The sequence below is a fragment of the Ambystoma mexicanum genome, chromosome 1q (genome assembly GCF_040938575.1).
Source record: "Ambystoma mexicanum isolate Mex_15411 chromosome 1q, UKY_AmexF1_1, whole genome shotgun sequence".
Classification (NCBI taxonomy): Eukaryota; Metazoa; Chordata; class Amphibia; order Caudata; family Ambystomatidae; genus Ambystoma; species Ambystoma mexicanum.
In genome coordinates this window covers 573,822,238-573,842,868 of record NC_090922.1, presented here as the reverse complement: position 1 = coordinate 573,842,868, position 20,631 = coordinate 573,822,238, and the positions used below count along the sequence as shown (strand labels likewise).

At 43.9% G+C, this 20,631-nt stretch overlaps 1 protein-coding gene across 6 annotated transcripts in view; it reads left to right on the top strand.

The window, feature by feature from the left end:
- The window catches only part of C1QH1orf21 (chromosome 1q C1orf21 homolog), a 723,044-nt gene extending 703,702 nt beyond the window's left edge, over window positions 1-19,342 (top strand). For all 6 annotated transcript variants that reach the window (XM_069641065.1, XM_069641066.1, XM_069641067.1 and 3 more), the window contains exon 6: window positions 18,586-19,342. In XM_069641065.1, the coding sequence (XP_069497166.1) occupies window positions 18,586-18,624 (39 nt within the window). In that variant the 3' untranslated portion in view covers window positions 18,625-19,342. The remainder of the gene's footprint in view (window positions 1-18,585) is intronic.
- Window positions 19,343-20,631: the final 1,289 nt, after the last annotated feature.

Below are 20,631 nucleotides of genomic sequence, written 5' to 3'. Positions count from 1 at the left end.
ACTGGGATTGGATTTTCAAAAAAACACAATACAGGTTATTTGAACATCTTAGTAAGGAAACAAAAGCGCTGAATACATTGCCCAAATACTTGGTAAAATTCCCTAGTTTTAAATATCGTGCCCACTTTGAGATTTAGGATGAACCTATTTTATGCTAGAAAGGTCCTAAATAGTTGTAGCCAAGTCTCAGACAGCCAGGGTGAATGTAGGTTATGTAATGCCCACTTTATTGTCCAGCATTGACAAATCTGAGAACAAAATTCCCTGGGGGAATTTGTACAGGAAACACCCTCCAGGAGTGCATCCGAATGGTGGGATCACCTGAGCTGGGTAGAACATTTTAAATTAAATTTCCACATTGATAAAATGTATAGATGAAACATTTAAATTGGTAGAGCTGGATTCATAACTTATTGGATGATTTTGGTTTTAAGAAATGAAATGTTTAGAGTGTTTGTGAAAATTTTAATTGTGAGCATCATGTATTTTGTTCTATGAATTGTATCTTCACTCTGTTTTTGATATTTTGCATTTTGTCTTCGTTGTATTGTGTTTTTATGTCGTACTTCGGTGAAAGTTTCTAATAAACAAAATGCCGTAATGAAAAAGTAGAAGGGAGCAGGCTTCTACCACGTCACCTCTGCAACAAAGGCCCCAACACATGCATCAGCGCCGTTGTCTCGGAAATCAATTATGTTGCAACCTCAATGGCAATCAATGATTTCATTAAAGAAACATGGTGCCAAAAATGTTGACAGCTTTCATATCTGCCTCAAAATCCCAGAGCACTGAAACAGACATTTCACCAAGAACCGGTGCCAAACTCTGCTCCGTCACCAACCTTTAGACACTCAGGACTTTCCATGACAATATAAGGCATGAACAAGGAATGCATCCATCAGACTTTTAGCATTTAAGAAAAACAATTGGTGACTTTGCAAGAGGCACTGCATTGCCTCAATAAAATAAAATCAAGAGCTTTAGCAGAGGGACAAGAGACCGCTGTCAGATCCATTGACTAGCTCTCTAAAAATAAAACAGACAACAGATCCCAAGTAACTCAGTGGAAATGGAGGGCCCTTCAAGCAGAAAGACTAGTTTCCTGAAGAACAAGGATGATTTATAAGGAGAACTACTGTGTGTAGGATGATGATGTCCCTTGATAAACCAAAACCACTGGGATCATCTTCCCCTAAATAGGACTAGAAAAAAATAGTATGTCATAATTCGCAGGGCTGCTTAGATGTAATGTCACAATCCTGGCAGAGGAACATGATACTGATTTCTTGGTTGTAACCCTGATGGAACCATAAGGGCAGAAATGCTCCCACATAGTGCTGTTACAAAACAGCAAGAACTGTTTACTGCATTGAAAAGTAATACACGTTGCCACCACCGGATCCCTTCCTAGTCTCATAATCCTGGGTGGCTTCATGATTGTGGCTACAGCAAGAAAGAGGTCAAGTACCTCCTTCCATTTCAACTGCACCGCTTCACACAAAGTCTTTTGACTTTCCACAACATCAGTTTTGACTATTTCTTCTGGGAAAATGAGACACAGTGGTGCTGTTTGTTACACACTTGTGATTGCCACATCCAATGCAGGTTCTGCTCCTCTCCTCCTGAACACCTTCTGTCAGTAGGACAGCCTTCATGCCACTCTTGTTTCCCCACTCTTACATTAATCAAGTGTGGAAAATGATTTCTTCTCACTTCTGGTCGTCTTTGGTTTAGGCAATGCTTATATAGGTCAGTGCCCCCCCCATTGCTTATTTCTCCCTTTGACAGTAGGGTCTATAAACAACTGGCTTCTTAATTGCCCTTTATTGGCTTTGGTAATGTAGGTTCTTTTTTAATGGATTTGTTATTGCCCTCTTTTGGCTTTGGCAACAGTTGTTTATATTGGTTTCTAACAATATTGTCCTCTCGTGTTGTTGGTGATTATTCTAACCTTCAAGAACACAATGACACTTGACTGGTTTGTTTGCTTAGTTCTTGTATTGCCACTTTCTCCACTTGGTATCAGCTTGGTATTTAAAATAATTATCTTTCTGCTTCTCCTCAGTTTGACATACATTACACTTATGCTTCTGTCACTTTGCTCGTTTTTCATTAGTTCATATTCAAAATACCCAGACTTGGCCATTGGGCAGTTACGGAGCGCTCCGGGGTCACAGTAAACTACTGAATTCACTGAGTATGGCTTTCGCATCCGTTCGCTCTGCTGCCTTCGGGTTGTCTGCTTCCTCTGCTCTGAGCGACACAGAAAACAGCTTTGCTCTGTTTTCCCAAGCCCGCACTGGCCAGAGAAGGGGCGTTCCTTGCTCAGAGGTGTCTCTGGTGCTCGCCTGCCTTACTGGGGGGAGGAAGGAGTAGACTTTTCAACTTCACGCCTCCCGCCGCACGACATCTAGGTGTCTGAAGGAAGAGATCCTCTCGGAACCTGCATCCATACTGCAAACTGCAGTGGCTCGAGCGTCTCTCCTTCAGCTGCAACTGCAATGTGGGGGTCACTGCAACCACTCCACCTTCCATTACTAATCTTCTCCATGGCCTGCACCTGAGGGGGGGGCTTTATGCCTCCCAGTCTCCCTGAGGTGTGGGTCATTAACCCTATTAGCCTGCTACTTGCCTTCTATTGCCTCTGCATCCCTCTTCTTCGCCTCAGTACGTTTGACATTGTGGGATTTGAAGTCCTCAGTGTTCAATTTGCTCCTTTTAAAGGAATAATTGTTACCAAATGTGTTTCTATCTGTAGGGTAATTAGGGCTTTCAGAATCTAATATGTTCATATTTAAAGATTCACCTTTAACATCCCCCTGTTGAACATTGGATCCTTCACCTCTACAACTGTGCTTAACTTTGAGGGGAAGATTCTTTCTCCCAATACAGGATTGGTTATAACAGTTTTTACCACCATCAGGATAATTAGCTTTGGGAAAGAACAATTCCCTCCGACAGCAAACCATTACATATTCCGGCTTTAATGACTCTTCCTCCTCTGCTGAAGAAAAATATTGCGTTCCTCCGAACAGAGTCCTCACGTTCCCTTGGGGACCGTCTCCTCCCAGGTGATCCTCCTGGCTAATACTACCCCCAGGGTCAGATGCGACTGTCTTGTCCTAGCCCCCTGGGAGGAGACTTTAGGCAGGGTCTCCAAAGCATGGAATATTGAGTTTGCCCCAAAGAGCCCCACTGGGTGGAAGGTTAGTATCATGAGTCCATCATTGGCTGGAGGTTACGACAGACTTTTGGGTGCTAGTGACGGTACACAATGGGTGGCGCATGCAATGTGTTTAAAGACTGTGCCAGCTTTCACCAGAGCAACGATAAATTGACATCTACCTCCACCTCTGGAACAGCTGTGGAGACCCTGATAAACTATATTGGTGAGGAAGGATAGCCCAGGGGCAACCCGTTTGTCTTGGAAGCAAGACAATGCAGCGCAACACAGGTTCGAATCCCGATTCTGCACTTGGAAACCACTCACTGGTCTTAAGCACGTTATAATTATAATAATATTTGCTCGAAGCTTGGAGGATCGGAAATTTGGGCTTTTGGGAGGGAAAATAGTTTAATTATATGCAGATTTACGTTGATTTCTGAGGAATCTGCTGCAGTGTATTCCAGTTAGGAGAAGTAATTATTGGATTAATGGATGGAACCAGTGGATTTATTATTGCATTTTTTAAAATCTTTTCCAAAAGCTCTGTACAAATAAAATGCAGTACAATCATATGGTTAATTTAAAAGCAGCGCTATAACAATATACAAGATAAATTAAAGAAAATAAAACAAAATCGGGTAGTCAAAGAAATGGATGTTCTGTAAGTAAAGGCTAGACAATAGTAAAAGACGGAGCTTGCTACCACGTGAAGAGGGAGAGAAGTACAGAGCTTAGGGGCAAGTAACACAAAAGAATAGAGTCACGATTGTGGCCAGGGAGGGCAAAGAGCAGCGAGAATAAAATGAGATGAGGCACGTAGGGAGTGAGAAGGAGTGATTACAGAAAGCCAAGAAGTGCGATAGACCACAGGGGCCGGATCATGCACACACCTACAAATTCTTGTATTTGTATTTATTTTGTTTATATAGCGCTTTCATCCAAAGCGCTTTACATTAAAACAGAGTACATAGAACAATATAACAGCAGAAGCAATTTGCAATTATGAATCGAACCAATAAAAACAGTAAGTAGAGCAATTAATCTGTTGGGGAAGGGGTGAGGAAAGGAGGAGGAGGGAAAAAACAGGAGGGGAATAGGGTGAAAATGAGGGAGGATAAGGCGAAGGAGGAAGGAAGAGAGGATCATAGGGAAGATTCAAGGGAAGGGGAGAATATGAGAGGTGGGGAAGGTTTCATGGTGGCGAATGGAGAAGGAGAGATTTCAGGGAAGAGCGGAAGGAGGAAAAGGTAGGTATGGAGCGGATTGAGAGAGGTAAGGCGTTCCAGTGCAGGGGGGCTAGGAGCTGAAAGGAGCGGAAACGGGAGGAAGCACATGGGGAAGGGGGACGGTGAGAAGGAAGTGGTCGGCAGAACGGAGGGAGCGGGAGGGATTATAGAAAGAGAGGAGAGATAAGGGGGAGCCAAGTCATGGAGAGGACTAGACAGAGGAAATGAAATTTAAGTTGGGAGTGGAAGGGAAGCCAGCCAACGGAGGACAGCGAAGAAGAAATTGAGTCGTGCGGGGCAAGGAGACAGAGGGTACGGACGGCTGAGTGGTAGATAGATTTGAGAGAAGCAAGATGAGAAGCAGGTAGTCCAAAGAATAGGAACAAGCAATAGAAGAGGTGAGAGAAGATGAGGGAGGAGATTAAAGGTTTTGTTGCATGGAAGGTAAGGGAGGAGCAGACTTTGCGAATATTGAAGAGGTTGTAGCGACAGGTGCGAGAGGTAAGGGAAATATGGTGGGAAAAGGAGAGGGAGGAGTCAAAGTGAATGCTTAGATTGCGAGCTTGGGCAGAGATAGGAAGATTAGAGGGGGAATGTGAATGAAAGGTGGGGGAGATGAAGAGGGGAAGAGTATTGGAGGGAAAGAATAAGACTTCAGTTTTATCAGTATTGAGAGAAAGAAAGCGGGATGACATGCAGTTTTTAATGGCAGTAAGACAGGAAGAGAGTTTAAGGTGGAGGTCAGAGGAGAAGGAAGAGAAAGAAAGGAAGAGTTGGGTGTCATCAGCATAGAAATGGTGAGAAATACCGAATGAGGAGATAACAGGGGGCAAGGAGAGAGGTGTAGAGAGAGAATAGGAAAGGGCCAAGAACCGAACCTTGGAGTACACCATATTCCAAGGGGAGGGTAGGCGAAGAAAGGCCGCCCCAGGAGACAGCGAATGAGCGGGAGGAGAGGTAAGAGGAGAGCCAGTTGAGAACAGAGCCTTTGAAACCAAAGGAAGAAAGAGTGTTGAGAAGTAGGGGGTGATCAACAGTGTTGAAAGCAGCAGAATGGTCAAGGAGAATAAGGACAGAGGATTGCTTAGAGTGTCGAGCGGAGAGAAGGGAGTTAAGGATATAAGTGAGGGCAGTTTCAGTAGAGTGCTTAGGCCGGAAACCAGCTTGAGAGGGGGTAGGAGAGAAAGATTGGTGACAAAGGCTGAGAGCTGGGAATAGACGAGGCGTTCAAGTAGTTTAGAGAGGAAAGGGAGAAGAGAGATTGGACGGAAGGTATAGGTAAGAAGGGGATCAGCAGAGGGTTTCTTCAGAATAGGAATGATGGTGGCATGCTTAAATGCAGTGGGGAAGGTGGCTGAGAAAATGCAGGTATTGAAGGAGGTTAAGTAAGGATTAAGAAGAGGGTAGATCTTGGGGATAACAAGGGAGGGGAGAGGATCAGTAGGGGCAGACGTAGGATGAGCTTTGGACAGGAGTAGGGACACGTCAGAAGGGGAAGACAGGCGAGAAGTCAGACATGCAGGTTGAAGGGGAAAAGGGAGGGGGAAGGTGGAGTAGGAAGAGCAGTTCATTTTTTGACAAAGAGAAAGAATCTTAGAGGAGAAGAAATCTGCAAAGTCAGAAGGAGAAAGGGTAGAAGAGGCTGAAGGGTCAGGGGTAGGCAGGGAGAGAAGACGAGAGAGGGTTTGGAATCTAGGGTGAGAGGCTTGGGAGTGGTGAAGGTTAGAGTAGTATGAACGTTTGGCAGAGGCAAGGCATGAGTCATAAAGAGAATGGTAAGAGAAATATGAAGTTTGGTTGGATAGTGAGGGAAATTTGAGCGAGAGTCGCTCGAGACATCGAAGGAGACGACGCATGGAGAGAAGTTGAGGAGAGAGCCAAGGTTGAGCGGGTTTACAGGTAGGACGGAAAGAGGAGAGGGGGTAGAGTATATCAAGAGTGGAAGAGATAGAAGAGGAAAGAGTGGATAGAGCTTCACTGGCGGGAAGGGAGGAGGAATCGGGTAGTGGGGGAAGAAAGGAAGAGCAAGTGTCAAAAGAGGGAGGGATTAAAGTCGCGAAGGTCACGTTGAGAAAATATGCTAGGGGAGGGTAAAGGAGAAGGAGAAAGGGGATGGCTAGTAAGCGAGAAGGAGAGTAAAGCATGGTCAGAGAGATAGATAGGTAGTGTAGAGACAGTAGAAGAGGGTAGATTGAGTTGAAGATAAGGTCAAGAGTAGAGCCAGAAGAGTGAGTAGGAGAGGAAGGGAGAGGGGAAAGGAGATGGGAGTCAAGGATAGAGAGAAGGGGGGAGGATTGAGGGGGAGTAGGGAGGTGAAGATTAAAGTCGCCAAGTACAGTTAGACGAGAGGGGGAGGGAGAGATAAGTGAGAGTAGGTGATCAAGGTCGTCAAAGAAGGAGGAAAGGGGGCCAAGAGGCCAATAGATGATTAGAAAGGAGATAGGTTGGGGGGAAGAGAAGGATTTGAATAGGTATTCGAAGGAAGGGAAAGTAGGAAGAGGGGGTGAGGAGGTAGAGGAAGGTATTTAGGGTGAAAGAGAAGGCCAATGCCACCGCCACGACCAGAAGGGCGAGAGATATGAGAGAAGGATGAAGAGGAGGTGGTGAGTGAAGCAGGGACAATAGAGTTGTGAAGGGGGGTCCAGCTTTCGGTTAGACATAGGAAATTAAGGTTGAGACGAAAGAACCTGTCCAGGACGGCAGCGGTCTTATTGCAGAGGGATCTGGCATTCCAGAGAGCAATGTTGATGAGGCTGGGGGGATGAACAATGGGGGGTAGATAAGGTTAGGACGGTGAGTGGGGTAGGTGTGGAGTGGGAGGAGTGGGGAAGGGGATTGAGGAGGGGAGTGGAAATAAGGAGGAGGGCGATGCAGAGTAGGAGAGGAAGGGAGAAGGGGAGAGAGGGGAAGATGGGGAGGGAGAGCGATGAGGATGGGGAGGGAAGAATTTGGTAATGCGCATAACGGGGAGGAGAGTGGTGAGAAGAAGATGGAATAAAAAGGGTGAGTGGATCTAGGATCAAAGGTTTCAGGAGGGGAGGGGAGGGAAGTGGGTAATTGGGCGAATAGCGGTGGGAGGGTAAAGTTAGAAGAGACCAGGTAGGAGTAATTGATTAGAGATGTACAGAATTGTAGGTATAATTGTACTGTTGATTCTAGCCAAGTTCCAGAAGGAGGAGGAGGAAGCAGGAGGCGGGGTCCTTAATGCCAGCAGGAGGGCCTAATGAGGAATGCCACGCAGAGCTGCCGTAGCCACCCAGTAGTGGTAAAGTCAGGCAGGAGGAGGAGTAGGCAGGAGGAAGTCCTTAATGTCGGCAGGAGGACCTGATGGGGGCCACAGGGAGTGGGAAGGATAATGCAGCACTCGAGTTCCACTGGAGTGGGCAGCCAGTAAGGCAGCGGAGACGGAGACAGAGGCAACGTGCCTCACATCTGATGAAAGCAGGGAGACTGGCGCACAGGAAAGGCCCAGGAGGTAGTAGGCAGATCGCATGATCTGATGGGTCCGGGTGGTAGCAGGCGGCCAGTGAGAAGAAAGAGTCCAGGTTTGTCAGACAGGTGAGGCCCAGGTGGTAATAGGCTGTCAGCTGATGGAAAGGACCAGGTAGTACCAGGTAGCCTGAAAATGAAGAATCTGATTGTGACGTGGAAGCCAATGAAGGGAAGAAAGAGAGGAGGAAACAGAGGATCAGGGAGGAAGACTAAATGCGAGCAGAATAGAAGAGTTTAAGGTGGAATGCAATGGTACAAGAGCATATGCTGGACGACGCATTGAAAGAGCCGTGCAATACTCAAGACGCAAGAAAAAGGATGTAGTGGTAAGGCGCTTAGTAGCCTGAAAGGGAAGAGCTGTGCATGAAATATGCAAAGAGGAAGACCATGAAGGATCGAAAATGAGGCGCAGGATGCAAAGAATGGTAAAGTCCAAGCATCCATTTCTGGATGGCCAGGAGACCGGATTAGAGAGTAGCATGGAGTGAGCCAGTGAAAGAGGAAAAAGAAAAGAAAATGTGAGAATCATCCACCTAGAAATGGCAAAACAGATTTAATAAAATGAAATGGTGTCCGAGAGAGAAAAAGAGCTATGGGCCAAGGACCGAGCCTTGTGCGGACCACACACTGAAGTAGATTGGGAAGAAAAGTAATAACCTTCAGGAAAACGGACTTGCTACTGTGCTTTTTATCTTTAGGGAGAACAATTTGGGTTACACATCATTTAAATACTTGGATGGTGGGGATGTATTTTTTTCGATGAATTGTCCACGGTTCTCTCTGCCACATTTTTGCGTTAGTTCTAGGGGAAGTGGACCTTTGTCCTTGGCGCGTGGAAGTGAGACTTATTCCTCAGGTTTGTATGGAGCGGAGGGTTGCGGCACATCTCCCGAGATGATCAATCTCTACGGTTATACCTAAGCGTGTGTGGGATAATTCTGTTTACAATTCCTTAGATTATCCCAGGCTGTAGAGTAAAGGCTTTCACAAAGAACGTAAGGAATCGTCCCCAGTTTGCAGGCCCACATGTCGTTTCTACTCTGTATAAAGCCATAAATACGGAAAGACTGCTCCTGGGTTGGGATGTAAGGGAGTTTGGGAGGCATAAATTGGTCATGAGTTGACTGACGGAGAATGCCAGGTTGGGAATTGCTGATGGACGAACCCTGGAAGAGAACCACAAGGCGAAGCCAAATACATCTGATATTGTGGCATGAATTGTAGGGTACACTTGTTGATTTATTTTATTTATTGGGCATTTATAATGCACCTATTCAGCAAAATGGTGTTTCAAGGCGCATTTGAACAGAGGATAGCACAGGGGCAATGCTCTGGTCTTGCAAGCAAGACCACGCAATGCAGCAGAGATCAGAATCCTGGATCTGCGCTTAGAAACTGAACTCGGGTGCGGTATTAGGCAGGTTTATAAAAATAAAAAAAAATAAACCAATCAAGGGAGGGGGAAGTACAGGAAAGAAAAAACAACAAAACAACAAAGTTCCTTCTAGGTCTCAAGAAATTCAGATCGTGCAAGTGCAGTAACACAAATGCAGAGAGGGCGGAGGAGGGGAGGTGAATGTTGGGAGAGGAACAGGGAAGAAGATAACAATAAAGTTCCTACTAGGTTGTAAGACAATTTGGAGCATGCAAGTGCAGTAGCAGAAAGCGGGAGGAATAGGGAGGAAGACCAACAATAACGCTCCTACTAGGTCTTAAAACAATTTGGAGCGTGCAAGTGCAGTAACAGGGAGGCGGGGAAGAGAAGGTAGGGGATGAACAGGCAAGTAGATGAACAGTAACATTCCTACTAGGTCGTGAGTCGATTCGGAGCATGCAAGTGCAGTAACAGAAATGGGGGGAGAAATGCAGGATGGGGGAAGGTTAGTGGTCAGGCGGGAGGGAGGAGAAGGGTAAATTAAGTTCAAGTGAAAAGGTTCACTTGCACTTTGAGGAGAGAGTGCACAAGGGAGTGCATGAGGAGTAGCGGGAAGGAGCCAGTGACCATGAAGATTGCAGAATCGGCCAAGGCTGGAGCAAGGCAGACAATATAGTCCTTGCTAGTTCTGGAGAAGCAGGGGAGCACCTGTTTGGATGAGACGTTCATAGAGCAGACTTGTCTATAGTCCTCATCAGGTTATAGGAGAGTAGGAGGGAAGTGGAGGGGCGGGGGGGGGGGGCAAGGGAGGCCTGTGAGCTGGGAGGGAGAAGCACAACGCCAGTCTTAACACAACAGCAATGCAACCACCTAGCGTCAAGTGTCTAGGATAAAGGGAAAATCTTAGGTTTCAACATACAGCAAAAAAACCAAAACACCTAGATGTGAGTTTCCTGGAAAGTGGGAAAAAGCCTAGGTCTCAAACATACAGTAGGAGAAGCAAAAAAAAACGGCAAGTTTCCCGGAAAGGGCTAAGTGCCAGATATGGACACATACAATTGTGGGCGACGTGCAGCATAATAAAGCATTTTGATAAAAGGAGTAATAAGAGTGGAGATGATTGATTAATCCCCCACACCCTTCACCAAGGATTGCCAGGAACTACCTTGTGTTTGCTTTACTAGTCTGAAGCCATCCAACAGTGTTTGTTTTGAAAACCCACCCTTACTTGTGCTATTCATAATAAACCCCGTTTTAAACCTTGATGTCGGGTCCATGCTACTTATTGAATCACACTGGAATATAAGATAGAAAGGAGCATCACAAGTAGCGAGACTCCCAGAAAAGATATTCACGAAGAATGTCAAATTGTGTTTCCTTCAACACACTGAATACAAATAAGTCTTAGGCTTGTGAGTGCGTTCCTGTAGTACATCCGGATTTTGCAGGCACCAAATTCCCAGGGAAGGTTTTGATCCAATTGATTTGGCAAGACACCAGTCAAATAAATCTCTGCTATATGTCCCGAATGTCAGAAGACCACTTGAGCATAGCAAGGTGTGTGGACTGCAGAATCATTGTCCAGAAGCCGAAACAACTTAATACCAGCCGAGGTTTTCAGGAAGAGGTCTAGATTAGAAGTGAAGACAATAACTATGCTGCAAACATATGAACACAAAATAGTGCAAGTACTTTAGTGACAATGTTTGTCCTTGAGCAAAGGATCTCCAATGAGTAGACATACACTGAATATGCTCTAACGCACTACAGTTCATCATTACATATGCTCAATTCATTGGTAAACCAACCACGGATATCCGCAGTGCATCACGTCTTCTAATGCTCCTTCTCAATGCATACATCTCAATATGGCCTCCGTCGGTTGCGATTTAGTGGCTACATGTCCAGCTTGGAATCTAAGCGACCCAAGTTTTATTTCCCTACTTGAGCACAATGTGAAGTTGTGCAAACTGCTTCAATGCTGTGTCTCGGCTGCCGTATCTGCCAACATTGAGAGCCCTTAGAAAGTGGCCAAATGCTGGTATTAAGTGCTATATAAATGTCCAGACATTTACATCCTGTATTACATACAGATTGTGATACTGTGACTTTTCCGCTAGCTTTCAGTGCTGTAATTGCAGTCACAGTCCAGACCACCTATGGACTTTTAACGCACCACTTAGAATTAGAACTGTCGAGGGAAACAGTATTGACACCCCTTTCGTGACCAAAACCTCTACCCAGAACTTAATGAACGTTATAGGTCATGTCATTGCTTTCCCAAAGACTGCTCTTGAAAGTAATTGCTGCTGAAACAAAAGCATGTCACCTCGCGTTCTCCTGTCAAACACCCATGGGAGCGCAAGCACACTGCTGCTCCTGGCCAGTGAGGTGCTCCATCTTCAAAAGTGGCAACACTCCTGAACTAATTCATAATGGACACTCCTGTCACCTCCCCACGTGACCGCAAAAACACAGATTCAGGCACACCCCTTCTTCCCACCCCCAGCTCTCACTGAACTCTCTCATGGGGACACACTCGTGACCTCCACTCTCAACACTCATTCACAGGTGACACTCCCATGAACCTGCCTCTTTTAACATCTGCACCGCAGACGTCTCTAGCATTGCCAGCACCCCGCCAATAGTTGCACATCACACCGTGCAGATCATGCAGCAGCAATGTGGAGCAGGAAAGAATCACAATGACAGCCCTGCGTTTAATGAATCATGCACATTGTTTGCTAGAACTTCTTCAGTGTGACTGAAGTGGCAAATGGATGATGGTAGAGTAGACGGAGTGTAGGATGTTGGTGGAGGGCCTCTGAGAGAGGTCAGGAGAGAGCCTCTAAATTTTATATTTTACTAATAAATAGTAACAGTGCTGGTCTAGATGTAGCTTAAAAGCTGATCTTTTAATAGTTTCCCCAAAGAATGTCCTGGGAAGGATTTGATTGGCTGAACAGGTGGCCCAGGTCTCCAGATAAGGGTTGTACCAGGCCTTTTTGCGCATGAAAATCTTGTAACTATGACAGCTTTATTTTCCTGCGTACATTTACGCACAAGTTTAGAGCAAAGGGCAGTGCAAAGGTCAGGTTATTTGACAGAAACCAGAACGCTTCTTTTGATTTTTATCTACATGGATGTAATTGTAAGCCATGGAGAAAAGCCTCTGAAACGGAATGTATCTCTCTGAAGCCTTTCAAAAACAGAAACTGTACATGGTGATTAAGGGAATGGTTTCTTTCCATTCAACTTCTGCTGTGTTTATTGTCCTCGCATTTAAGGATTGTATAATTAATAAGATGGAAAACTAAGTTGCAATTGAGAATTCATGTTTTGTAACAAATGATGCGTTTTATCCAGTGAAAGCAAACCAGTATTGCAGAATTGTATTTTTCAAAGCTCCTGTGCTGTGTGCATAATCATGCGGAGGCAGATCATTTTTACACTTATAATTTACGCTGTCATTATAAAAAATGTGTAAAATGAGTATGCGTGGTCTAGTTTACATCCGTTGAACCTTGCAGTCAATGGGGTACATTACTATAAATGGTCAGTGGCAGCAGAGTCTGCTCTAGGGTGAGTGATTGATTTTACACCAATCGCAGGTGTTATAGGCTCTCAAATCTTCAAGATTACAATGAAAACATCCAAAACCTGACTCTCCAGGAAGTGCAAGCGCTGTTCAAAAACAAATGAGTCACATTTAAAATAGAAACTCAGCAAAACCTGTCTCTGTGATAATTCAGATAGGTATTTAACTTTATGAAGGGCTTCATACGTGGTTCGTCCAACATCTAGGCACTGTGATTATTAAACCTCAGTCAATTTACTGACCTCTGAAGGATGTTAGCCAATAAAATAACTCGGTCAGTTGAGCGCTTGTTGCTGTGATGTGTGCGTGATGTGTAGTTTGCAGGTTTGAATCACGGCAAGGCCAACTCATCCTTTTCATCCTTTTGAGGTTGATAAAGGAGTACTAACTTCAGTTTGATGATAATTGTGATAAATATGTTCTATGTACAGCGCTTGGCCTAAAGCGCTATAGAAATAACTATTTGACCATGAGATTGGGTATAGAATTGAGCATGGAGTCCTTGTCTCTCTGCACTGTTGTATCATAACATTGGCATACCATTGGGTAGTAAAAGCTCCAGCAAATGAGGACTTTCATTAAACATCAAAAGACAATTCTCGAATCGAGCCTCGAAACGCAATACAATTCATGTTTGCTTTACTATGTAACTCGCTAGGTTTTACTGTTTTCAGCATTTAATTATATACAGTAGAGATCAAATGGCCAGACTTGGCGAAATAATGAAAGGTGTATTCTGCCACAATGCCGAAAGCTGCTGCATGGTAATGATTGACATACCATTTTTGCACACGTCGGCTGGATGTCACAAGCGTTTTACTCTTTCAAAGGAGAAAGTCATTTTTACTTTCTTGAAATCCTGTTTACTCTCAAAGTTTAAAAATGTAAAATACTCCCACCTCAAAATCTTATCTGGACCACTGGATGGCCCACTATTTCCCTGCGCCAGGCATGCTAGGTCTTTACTGTTGGCAGTATATCAATGGTTAGGGTTTCTGGTTTTCATAGTAGCTGCTTTAGTATAAGTGACATCCTTCATAAAACATGTCTTGAGTGCACCATTTAGTGGTATCGATCACGTGTAACTTTGCAAAACACTATTCAAAACCTTTCACCTAATCTTACCAGAGCTAATGAGTCGTCAGTAGCTACAAATTACATTTCTGTGAGGACAATGGAAAAAGGGTATGGGGGTTAAGAGCAACATTTTCAACCATTGGAGACCCAGTGATGTATGGTTGCTGGTGCAATATGTCTGAGTGATGTCACCCAAGTAAGCCCCTTTACTATCTGTTATGAAATAATAAAATTGGAAACTCTCTCCTGACCTTCCTCACACTCCCTCCTCCTACGTTCTACACTGTGCCTACTCTAGCATCATCCTCTGCCTCGATCTCCCACTTCAGTCACACTAAAACTGAAGAAGTCCTATCTCTACTGATGAAGGCTAACCCCCTTTGTGGCCCATCAGATCCTCTTACTCCTCAGCTAGTCAAGCCTATTGCCCCTTTAGCGGCCTCACTGAACTCTTCAAACTGTCCTTCGACTCAACTTGCTTTCCCTCTATTTTCAAAATGGCCACAGTCATCCCTCTTCGAAAAAAGCAAGGGTCTGACCCAAACCTACCAGTTAACTATTGTCCCGTGTCTCTCCTTCCGCACTAGTTTAAAGTGGTGGAAAAGGTTGTGCTCAACAGTCTTATACATTATTAGACATCAGCAACTTTAAAGAACCCCCTACAAGTAGGTTTCCTCTCCTGTCACTCCACGGAAAATGCTCTCATGAATATCTCCAGCTTCATTGCCTCTGCTAAACACTCCAACCTATCCTCTATCCTAATTCTCCTTGACTTGTCCACTGCATTTGACACCGTCAATCATTCTGATCTCTCTAATGCTCTCTCTCTTCTTGGGATTCGCAATCAAGCCCTTGCCTGGATTGAATCCTACCTGGCACCTCACCAATTCGGTCTCTTGGAACATTTACACCTCTCAACTTACTCCTCTAATTGTTGGTGTGCCACACGGCCCTGTCATGGATTCTCTCCTATTTAAGCTCTGCGCCTCTGCTCTTGGGGCACTTGCTTCCTCCTTTGGGTTCTTGTACCAACTCTTCATGGATGACCCCCAAATCTTCTCTTTTCCTGAACTCTCCTCTGATTTCTCTCAAAATGTCCTACTGCCTCTCTCATTAAATATTGCACTCTGTGACAATTCACAAGATTTTTGTCACTTCTCCCCAAGGGGGTTCCCATTCCCATGATGCTAGGGAGGTGCGGCCACTACCCAATAGTCCCGTTAGGGGTGGTTCAATGCAGGAGGACCTCATGGGGAGGGACTCCCCCTCTGGGGACAAGGACGATCACCTGGAGTACAGCCCACTGAATGTGATCACTCCCAGGCCTTCCCTAGCCAATGTTCAAAGCTATTTTATTGAAGGCAAACCTATGTATTACTGTGACCTAGAATATAACACCAAAAGTGCCAGGGCAAGGAAGAACACAGGAGCTGGAAAGATAATTGACTGTATTTAAACTGGTATGAGGCCCCACAGAGGCAGGAAAATCCAGTCATAGACATAGGAGGAACTGGATACAAAGTATAAAGAGCAACAAAGGACAATCAAAGAAGGCAATCCCAGCCACGGAGTCAAGCGCAGCCATGAAAGGATGCAGGTGCAGGCAATCTCCAGTGCGGGAGAATCTAATCCTGCTGGCGGTCCAGCAGGAGAGGGACATGAAGAACGCTGGTGACCAGCTGTTGGTGCAGACCCAAGCTCCCGACTGAGGCAAGGAAGAAAGCAGAGCTGTGCAGGGAGATGCTACACTGGGGATCCCGACACAGAGAGAAGCCAAAAGAGCCCCAAGGATCTAAGAGGAGGTACAGGAGGTCCGAAGGGGATGCAGGAGCCGGCCGGAGAGACACTCAAGCAGTTTTCAGTCCGCTCAGAGGTGAGTCTCCCCAGAACATGTGGAGAACATATAGTTTACGATTAACTGAGGAAACGCCCACCAAATTTTTCTGATTGTTTGCTGGTCATTATTGTTGTTGAGAGAAATGAGCTGCTGGATCAAAAAGAAATGTGGAACTTCATAATAAACGCTGAACATGTACCGCTAAACCTGGCAACAATAAGGTTCCTAGAAAAGCTGGAACTATGATACGAACTGACTGTAAAAGAAACCTGTATATGAGGACTGATACTAACGAATTGTGAGCTTGATTATAACCAATGTGTTTTAAATGTTATAATGAAAATGTGTGAATAATTTTAACTATGTATAAACGGAAAAGCAAAAGGATTTAATGTTAAACTGAAACGCTCAAATAATAATAACAAAAAAATGAGCGTCTTCATTTTGTGAACCAGGGCTTGCCAATAAGTGTAGGGAATGGGTTCTGCTTACTTTTATACTATTGCTTTGTGCCTCAGTTTGTCTGCCAGAAACAGGCTTTGAAGATAGTCATTGTGCCTCAGCTGTCGGTTTACCCAGAGTCCTTTCTGAAAGATATTTATGAACGCACATTTCTCAATTATTTTTAAATAATGTGGAATAAGTTATGTGCATCTTGTTAATAGATGTGTCTAATGCAGCAGGGAACTTGTTACAAAACCTTTACTGGTGCATGTGCCTTTTCCCCACAGTATTAGCACTAGGGCAAACAATAGCAATGTGCACCAGGGTAATGTGTGTCCTTGTACTAATACCGTGATAAATCGCTCTTGCAACAGTGCACATTTCCTGCAATGATACAGCAGGTGGCAAAGAGTTTGACACCTCCTAAAACAAAGGGCATGTAATAGCTACAGTGGCAGGTGGTAAATATTTGAAGGTTTCCCATAATTGTGTGCAAACACATGTAATGAGGGTTCCCCAGCCATCCAAGGCAGGGTCAGGGGGGTGTCCACCGCATGAGAATTGTTTTTATATAATGTGTTAAAATGGTGCTTTTTACAGCACACTTTCTGTGAACAACTATGGGAAAATCAGTGTACAATCGTGTTTTTAGTGTAACGCATTTAAAAATTCAATGCACAGCAGTTCACTAACAGTGCAGAGGAGCAATTTTGTCATTTCCCTGTCCACAATATATGCCAGTATTCTGCAAGAGTAAAAAGACCTTTTCATATTGACTGTGCTAATATATGCCAGTATCCGCATGTATGAGCACACTCAGGATTGCCCAGCCCATAATGATACTGTGAGAAAATGTGAATGCGGTCTGCCGCTGTATGGTAAAAATCCCCATGGTGCCAGTAATAATTCTATGCCACTGTAACAAAATACGTTCACACAGTACATGACAATGTATGGCCTGGATGCCTACATCTTTTCCTTGCGCATATTGGCAGTAAAAATGTAATGCCACTGTAAGAAAACATGACCATGCTCGCTTTACCAATGTTGGCCAGCATCCCCAAGTAGGAACACTCACCATGTTGGCTTTGTCCATAATACCAGTAAAAATATATCGTGCCAATAGTCAGATTTCCAATCTGGCTTCCTAATATAGTCCTAGTTAGTCAAGACCAGCAAGGAATAGTGACAACAGATGATGGTTTAAATTTGAGCTGGGTCTCAATCATAGAAAACACAAAACCATTAATTTGCTTAGGCAAAGATGAGGCTTCCTTACACTTCCTTTACTTTTACTGCCACTCTACCCCACAGATTTACCGTGGGATTTCCAAGTGGGCGCACTATGGTGTTAGTTACCATTTTTGGAGTGCATAGGACTGCATGAGGATTTTGGAAGATTTACAGTGAGCAGTAATTCTGATAAAATAAATCCTCAATTTTTTGGGAGGAGTTGCATACAGCAATATGCCGAAGGTAAGTCGTCCACTTCACCTTCAAACTCACTAAAACTGGCAGTAGTTCCGTCGCCACCAGAAAATTGGCAGTCTCGTAATTTTCACCTGAACTTTACCGCAGCGCGAACTCCTAACGAGGCGTATGGTTTTTTTGCTTTTATGTTATTGAACTCAGAACTGGCATGGCTATCCTGGAATAAACAGTTGCGAAAACCATGCTCTTAAATAAAACAAAGGCAGGAGTATATGATTAAAGGATCATTGTATCCGTATCTAGAAATATTTGGAAATGGAACATGTATATAGTATATAGTTGTTTGCTGAAATTATTTACACATGACTACACCCAAAGCTATGGCAATGAAAGCCAAACTCCCTAGAGAAATATAGCAGTTATATTTGTAGAGCAATGTAGGAATAGTGTCAACTGGTCAAAGGGGTGACGGGAAGAAAGCCAATGTTGGATAACTGCTCATTAGCTATCCTCCTACAGGGGTCTGCAACCTGCGGCTCTCCAGATGTTTTGAAGCATTACTCCGATGATACTTCACCATTGAGAATGCTTGTTAAGGATGAGAGTTGTAGTCGGAAACATCTGGAGAGCCAAAGGTTGCAGACCCCTAGATAACAGAAGTAATTCGTAAACCTTTGGCTATATTAAAACATGTAGGCTGTTCATGGAAGAGAAACTTACTCTAAGGATATAAACATTTTTTTATAATGTACTTTTGAAATATTGGAACAGAATGTATTTGATGGCAATATGTTTAAAAAAGAAGTGTATTATAAAAGCGTTTTGGAGACTATTGCCCTTTTTGATTGGAGACTCGATTCAGCAGTAAATATAATATGTAGTGTTAATTCCTCCAACCCCCCCCAAGTCTAATTTGTCCTTTCTTTTTATTTTTTTAAGGGTCGCGATTACTGCTCCGAAGAGGAAGACATCACATAGTGCCGATTGAAAGTAGGAAGCGACCCTGTACATACTGTAGATCAGCCAGCGAGCGGTCATTTGGGACGTTCTACAGTGAGCAGGATATGGCAAGGACGGATCTTGGTTGCGTTGTTTGTACCTGCACATTAATGCCATCGCTCTGAACGTGCAAGGAATGCAGATGTCGTCTGATTTAAGAAACCTGGTAATGCTGCTAGATTGAAAAAGATGGCCGCCATACACCGCTCTGCGTTTGGATGTGCAGCAAGTGGTTTCGCTTCATTTTAAAGAGAACTTGGTTTGACTGAGGGTAGTAGTGGACTATTTTTTTATTTAACGAGGCAGTGTTGCTATATGGAACAGAGTACCCCATGTGCGTTTGGCCTCCTATTTGCAATGCACTGTCTTTCCGCCCAAACCAGGACTGAACTGCTGGGCCCCACACAGTTGACTGTTTTAAACTTTGGAGAGGAGATGTGTGTTGTTTCTGGCAATAATTCTGCCTGCACAGGCACGTGACTGAAATATCTGCTATCTGCCATTCAAATACTGACCATGAAGCTGGAGACGACTAGCCAAAAGACAAAAACCGTTGCCCGATAATACAGTAGGCATCTTAACAACAAAAAAACTCAGCTTGCAGTATTTGCTTTGCTAAATTCAAACAGAAGTGTGATCACAATCATTTTGAATCTTTTTTTTCTAAGAAAATAAACATTTTGCTGTTTTTTATGTATCTCATTCTTTTCCATTGATACGTGCACAGTGAGGGGAAAACATGAAAATAAATTTCTTTTTTTCAGTTGCATCACTCAAAAATGCTGATTGGGATTGCTTGAGTGTCTGTCAAGTTTCTTCTTCCGTACGTATAGTGAAAGCTCCTATTTTTTAGTGTAGGACATGGAACCTTTTGCAGATGTTTCGTGGAATTGTCTTTTGAAGAAGGAAAGAAGAATGATTATGAAATAGTAATTCCTTTTCTGGGTGAAAAGGTACAAACTATTGAATTTTTCACAGCCATTTTGAAAAAAAGCAAGCGGCTGTGACATTTTCCGACACCCATGTTATAAAAAACTACTGCTTTTATTTAAAAAAGTGTTGATGCATTTTCTAAAGTTCATAGAAATCACAACGCAATGGAAAGCAGATATTTCCTGTGTGGCTTCTTAAAAAAAGTGAAAGAAATCAATGTTATTTTTAACTTGCATATTTCACAATCGCAATTACTTATTTTCTTATTTAGGTTGTCTCAATATCCATGACATTTTGCCAAATATAAAACCCTGTTATTTTAATCCCCTGAAAATATTGCGTTATTGAACGGCAATCAAGTGGTGGCTGGAAATGCTCTGGCGATCTTCATTACTCCTCATCCTACATTCATTGTCCCAGTAGTTAATCTTGAAGGCGATCTACATTCCCATCTGCGATTCTCCAGTTGCTACTCTTTTTTGTTTATTTCATTGCCATCCAGGGTATAAATGGAAACACGTAACCATAATCCTCCTGTTTTCACAAGTCGTCTGTGCCATCCAACACCCGGGTGGAAGAGGAGGGCATAAGTACTGGGATGAGGAAAATGAGTACTAATTAAGATTACCGGTACGTAATCCAATCATTACCCCTTCTTCCATTTACCTTGTCCGAGTCCTTACATCTTGAATTTGCCAGACCCCGAGTCATGACGACCAAGTCTTCTAGAAAGCCGACTGACCATAAAGTGATGCACGTCCAGTAAAGCTAATTTGTTTGCATTACCTGGTTTTATCAAGCAACTGTTAGCTTTGGAACGGCTCACGCAATATCCTGATAATTCTGTCCCAGAAGCTGATGGTGAAGTAATGTTGGATGAGTAGTCCATGTCTCTGTTCTTTAAATGTCCTGACTGGATGCATATCTGGCCATGGCCTAGGACATAGCCAATTCTCCTGTAGACCTGACCTGTAATCCAGGTAGACTAAGTGATGCTCCCAATGAGGACCCCAATACTATACTGTCCTTAAGCCCACCTGCTGAAGGACAAGA